The 6,000-nt window shown below is 44.6% G+C and overlaps 1 protein-coding gene across 3 annotated transcripts in view; it reads left to right on the forward strand.

The window, feature by feature from the left end:
* The window catches only part of sgk1 (serum/glucocorticoid regulated kinase 1), a 93,575-nt gene extending 88,523 nt beyond the window's left edge, over positions 1 to 5,052 (forward strand). For all 3 annotated transcript variants that reach the window (XM_074684761.1, XM_074684762.1, XM_074684760.1), the window contains 9 exons: positions 1,469 to 1,544; positions 1,726 to 1,801; positions 1,888 to 2,076; positions 2,161 to 2,292; positions 2,749 to 2,985; positions 3,081 to 3,176; positions 3,324 to 3,479; positions 3,570 to 3,659; positions 3,844 to 5,052. In XM_074684761.1, the coding sequence (XP_074540862.1) occupies positions 1,469 to 1,544; positions 1,726 to 1,801; positions 1,888 to 2,076; positions 2,161 to 2,292; positions 2,749 to 2,985; positions 3,081 to 3,176; positions 3,324 to 3,479; positions 3,570 to 3,659; positions 3,844 to 4,011 (1,220 nt within the window). In that variant the 3' untranslated portion in view covers positions 4,012 to 5,052. The remainder of the gene's footprint in view (positions 1 to 1,468; positions 1,545 to 1,725; positions 1,802 to 1,887; positions 2,077 to 2,160; positions 2,293 to 2,748; positions 2,986 to 3,080; positions 3,177 to 3,323; positions 3,480 to 3,569; positions 3,660 to 3,843) is intronic.
* Positions 5,053 to 6,000: the final 948 nt, after the last annotated feature.

Raw genomic sequence — 6,000 nt, forward strand, 5'->3', positions numbered from 1 at the left:
TTAGACCTCGGAGGCTCGTTTAATTTGTTAAAATTAGATTATTCGTGATATACGCGTGATTAAGAGTGGGTTTTATTGCACGAAGAAGTTGCACTCAATCACCTTTTTAGCTTTTTTTTCACTCTGCCATTTAATCCATCAGTCTTGTTGCGTAATTTACGCATATTTTGTATCTTTTCTGCATCTTTCTCTTTCATTTTTTACGCACGGTTTTTAAAATTCTTATGAAACAGATTTGGCCTTCGTAGGTGACTCAGACTAACATACTTTCAGTCCATGCAGGGGTGTAGATAAAAACCAGGTGACTTACATAACCCCGGCCGCGCTACTGAGTGCCAACCAGCACTCCTAACGCAGCACCGGATGACATTTATAACCATAATTTCATTCTGATCATGACTTCCAAGTGCTTTAGCTGCTTCCGAGAGTTTTACCGGTGGGTTAAAAGGAGATTGTGGGTCTTATCTCTCCCTCCCCTCTTTTTCCTCTTGTTTGAGCTTGGTGTGTTCAGGAGTTTCTCGGTCTGTACTTTTCCACTCGCAGCGGCTTTTTCTTGGCACGGAGCCTCCGTCTCCCTCTGCTCAGGCTCTCTCCTCTCGCGTCTTTTTGTGTACCCAGGGAACCTGCGTCACTCTCTGGGACGTTTTAATTGAGAAGCAGCCAAAGAGTGAAGCTGATAGGGCTGGTTTTAAAGGAGGGGGTCGATCGGTTTGTTTTCACAGGAGCAGGTTGCAAGATGAGAAGGAGGAGGAGGGGAAGGAGGGACAGGGGGAGCGTAGAGACGGAGAAACTTGAAGAATAATAACGTACAAAAACTTTAATGAATGTATTTTGGCGCATGTTTCTCTGTCGTCACCCTGTGAGGTTTGTTTGTGCTGCTCTGTGACACATGCTCCGCTAAGTTTCTATGGTGCTGCACAAAAACATTTGCAAATAGTACAACACGCTCTTTCATTGACCGGAGTTGTGGTAAAGAACTTTTTCTTCTCTTTTTTTCCTCCTGTTTTTGACGCAAGCGCCTCTCAAAAGGTGTGGCCATGACGCACCGCAAGCGCAACGGCCTCTGATTGGCTGGGATTGGGATTGATCCTCTCCTCACGGTCCGTTTAGCAAGAGGAAATGTTTGCAGAAGAGGACGCCCACCAGGGGGTGTGGGTGTGAGTTTGGAGGGGAGGGAAAGGGAGGGAGGGGAGGCAGCTCCTCCCTCCCTCTGGTCATAAAAGTTGAGCCAAAAGGAGGATAGTCAGATTTTGTTTTTAGGCTGTTGATGAGAGCAGAGCTACTATTCTCATCATGACGATCAAAACAGACACAGAGAAGCCAGTTATGACTTACTCCAAGACTAAAGGCCTCGTGGCTTTACTCACCGGTACGGGATCACTCCTGGATTCTCCGCAGCTTACATGGATGGACTTCTTTTCCCTCATTTTTAACATTTTCTCTTTTTGTTTCTCTTTCTGTGTTGCAGCTTTTATGAAACAGAGGAGAATGGGGCTGAACGACTTCATTCAGAGACTGGCCACAAACTCCTACGCCTGCAAGCAGTGAGTATCATCTGACTCATGTTATTGTTCTGTAGTCGGACGAACAGAACGTTGGGAAACAGGGGGCTGAAATGTTATCTGGGTTCTTCTAAGGAAACTTTTGTGACTCACTTAGCCTCCCAGATCAGCTGACTCAGATGTAAACAATGCACAGACTAAACTAATCTTTGTTCTTTTTCAGTCCTGAAGTTCAGTCCATTCTGAACTTGAATCCTCCTCAGGATGCTGAGCTCATGAATTCAAACCCTTCTCCTCCTGTAAGTCGCTTTAAACGCAGAATTATCCTCCTTCTTATGTTTTGCTCTTATGGCTCTAAAGTTCTCCTCTTCTTCTTTTCTTACAGCCAAGTCCATCCCAACAAATCAACCTCGGTCCTTCCTCCAACCCATCAGCAAAACCCAGCGACTTCCACTTCCTCAAAGTGATCGGGAAAGGAAGCTTCGGCAAAGTTCTGCTTGCACGACACCGCACGGATGACGAGTTCTACGCTGTCAAAGTCCTACAGAAGAAGGCCATCCTGAAGAAGAAGGAGGTGAATGCTCACATTTGCACAAAAGCTTCACGCACTTGACGTAAAGTGACACCTCTTTAACCCTGTTTTCTCTGTGTTTCTCAGGAGAAGCACATCATGTCAGAGAGGAATGTGCTGCTAAAGAATGTCAAACACCCGTTCCTGGTGGGTCTGCACTACTCTTTCCAAACGGCAGACAAGCTCTACTTCATTTTGGACTACATCAACGGAGGAGAGGTGAGTCAGTGGCCTGAGAAGATGAGAATATGAAAAAAGAGAGGGGGAGATGGGGAGCTATTTAAAGAGAGGAGGAAATGTAGAGATAGAGGATGATTTAGATGAAAATGAGGCACAGACAGACAGACACAGAGGGATATCCTGTCATGAGACGCAGAACAGCGAAGGAAACACCTCTCAGGAAATCATGGGGTGGGTCAGGACAGCATTAGAGACTCGGAGCCAAAATTAGCCGACTCAGTGTGCGGCTAATCGAGCTCATTTCCTGCGATTGTTGCTCCGGCAGAGACAGCACTGATTAAATATGGAGTTGACACAGGATGCATTTACCCTCCTTTCCTTTCTCTTTTCATCCGTCTCGTTGCTTCTTCATTTCCTCTCTTCTTCTAATTTCCTCTCTGTCTAGATTTGTACCCGTTGTGTTAACCTTTCCTCTTCTCTTTCCACCCCGTCCAGCTCTTCTACCACCTACAGAGAGAGCGCTGCTTCCTTGAGCCTCGGGCCCGCTTCTACGCAGCAGAGATCGCCAGCGCCCTGGGGTACTTGCACTCTCTCAACATTGTCTACAGAGACCTGAAGCCCGAAAACATCCTGCTGGACTCACAGGGACACATCATCCTGACAGATTTCGGCTTGTGCAAGGAGAACATCGAGCCCAATGGGACCACGTCAACTTTCTGCGGTACACCAGAGGTAAGGATGAGAAAACAAGCAACAGAACTCTTTTCTTATGTTGTTTTTTGTGGTATTTTGCAGGATCTGATTTTGTTTTTGCATTTTCGTTGCAGTATTTAGCGCCTGAAGTTTTGCACAAGCAGCCATATGACAGAACGGTGGACTGGTGGTGCTTGGGAGCTGTGCTTTACGAGATGCTGTACGGCCTGGTGAGTAAAAAACGATCAAATCTTAGATAGGGCTCTTATCTCGTTTCTCTCATCATGACTTTCTGCATGACTTATGTTGATATCATCTACCTCGTCTTGTGCTTCTGTTGCTTGGATCCTAATCTCCTCCTTTTTGTCCCTCCTCAGCCTCCGTTCTACAGCCGCAACACAGCCGAGATGTACGACAACATCCTAAACAAGCCCCTGCAGCTCAAACCAAACATCTCTAACGCTGCCCGACACCTCTTGGAGGGTCTGCTGCAGAAAGACCGCACCAAGCGGCTTGGCTGCGCGGAGGACTTTGTAAGTCTTAGATCGTGTGATTTGTACGGCTGCACGTCACTTGTGTGAAAGCATTGTCGTCGTATAACAGGTTGTGTCTCTTTTTTGCAGATTGAAATCAAGAACCACATATTTTTCTCCCCAATCAACTGGGATGACCTCAATGCCAAGAAGATCACCCCTCCCTTCAACCCTAACGTGGTATGTACCCTCTTGTAACAACCTCTTGTGATGGCCGGACAGTAAAGCAGCCAAAGTCCACATAGTCAAGTATTTAACTTTACATAACTGGATTAGGAGAACGGAACATCCTCTGAGATTAAAACATCCCCAATTATGGAAAGGTATTCGACTAATCCCTCTCTCCTTTCCCCTCTCTTCTCAGACGGGACCCAACGACCTGCGGCACTTTGATCCAGAGTTCACAGACGAGCCGGTGCCAAGCTCCATTGGTTGCTCCCCGGACAGCGCGCTCGTCACGGCCAGCATCAAAGAAGCAGCTGAGGCCTTCGTGGGCTTCTCCTACGCCCCCTCCATGGACTCCTACCTATAGGATTTAACACAATGGACCCCAATGCAGACTTTTGGGACTTGAGCAGGGGGTTCCCACTGACTTGCATCTTGACCCCTTTTTACATTTCCAATCAGGAAGATGGATCAAACAACCCCTGAAAGAATCTGTACATGCAAACTTTCACTGATCTCTCTGCCTCTTGTCTGCTTGGAAGAAACAAGAGGATTCCCGCCAAAACAAAAGAACTCACAAGGGGTTGTAGTTGTCTATCTAGTCCTGATGCAACGCACAACTTCCCACAGTAAACGCTCAACAAGCAGCCACAACCAACAAGCACACCTGGCGACTTTAGGATTTTCATCTTCGTCCATGTAGCAGAACATCTTTTTCGAGATCCCGTTGAACCACCCCGGAGACAGAGCGAGCGCTGGAGTTGGAGTTGGAACACGTAGCTCAGAGACAATGTCATGTTGGTGCTTTAGTTTCTTTTCATTCGCTGTCTGGAAAGGGAGTCGTTCGAAGCTGAATGTTACAGAGGGGGATTGTTTGATTTTTCTCTCAAACGTGCCTTTTATTTTTTTCTCTCCATCAGAGCTCACACTTTTCTGGGTTCATTTGTTTTCTGTCGTTTTTTTTTCTGAGAAGAACGATGTAGCACTAATGTGTTCTGTGTGTAACACGTGCGAGCTCAGATGATGTTCCATATCTTCATTTTGCACATGAAATAAACAACTGGTAGAGAGAAAGAGAATGAGAGCACTGCTGCTAGAAAGAGAGATATGTGTGTTTGTGTGTGTGAGTGAGTGTGTAGTGCTGCTTGCCGACCTGTTCCCCTCTTTTTAGTCTTCCATTCGCTTCACGATAACGTACCAACGGCCTCGAGCCGCAACATCCAGAAACTGAACATTCCATTTTAATATTGCTGTACTGCAGTTTGACGGTATTTAAGTTTGTTTGTATATTTGGAGTCACGTGTGCTAGTTTTAATGTATATTGAACAAACAAAAAAAAGAAGACTAAAGGTATGCTTAAATATGTATATGTAACAATTCATGTTAAATGTACTGTAAATTGTAAAATTGTTTCAGATTTATGTGACCATGTTTGGTTTGCAATAAAAGTTTAACTTTATACATCTTACAAATTTTTCTCTCATCACTGACAAACTGAAGTGATTTTATGTTGGTAAGCTTCAAAACTCCTCTGAGCAGCTTTGTGTTTTTGTTGACTTTGGCGCCCCCTGTGGATGAACTAGTACATCTAAACCAGGGATCTCAAACTTGTGCCATGGAGGGCCAAGAGGCTGCAGGTTTCCGTTCCAACCAAAAACTCCACCAGCTGATTTCACTGATTACCTCACTTTCAAGCAGAGAGCAGGGCAGAGAGCACTAATCAGTGAAATCAGCTGGTGGAGTTCTTAGTTGGAAAGAAAACCTGCAGCCTCTTGGCCCTCCATGGCACGAGTTTGAGATCCCTGATCTAAACCATCCGTTACTCCTTTTCCCCTTTGGGGTTGCAGGGGGGGTATCCCAGCTGTCACAGGGTAAAGACTGACAACCTCACTCTCACATCTATGATTCTAGTCACAGAATCAAACCAGGAACCTTCTTTCTGTGATGAAACAGTGCTAACCGCTGCACCAGCAAACTAAAATGCAATCTAGATGCTTAAATATTACAAAGAGTGTTATGGAAGTTTCAACTTGACTTCATTTTTAAAGTATTTGAAAAACAACCACATCTAAAACAAAGTACTGTACATAAATAGACAAAACAACAAAACAAAGTGGGCTTAAATAAATAAAAAAAAAATTGTGAAAGCACTAAAACAATTGTTTCACAACTGAAAATAAATACTAAAAACAAATCAACGAAACAGGACTAGAATTTCAAGCTGGGTTCAAAGCCAACGGAAAAAAAAATGGTTCTAAGATGAGCTTTAAAAGGTATGTATACATGACTATTTATTATCAGTGATAATGTCTTTGTTTAGCACCTTTTAAAACATCCCATCAAAGTGCTCTATATA

The sequence above is a fragment of the Halichoeres trimaculatus genome, unplaced genomic scaffold (assembly GCF_033239565.1).
Source record: "Halichoeres trimaculatus isolate MK-OKI-2021-1 unplaced genomic scaffold, fHalTri1.1 fHalTri1_scaffold_13, whole genome shotgun sequence".
Taxonomy (NCBI): domain Eukaryota; kingdom Metazoa; phylum Chordata; class Actinopteri; order Labriformes; family Labridae; genus Halichoeres; species Halichoeres trimaculatus.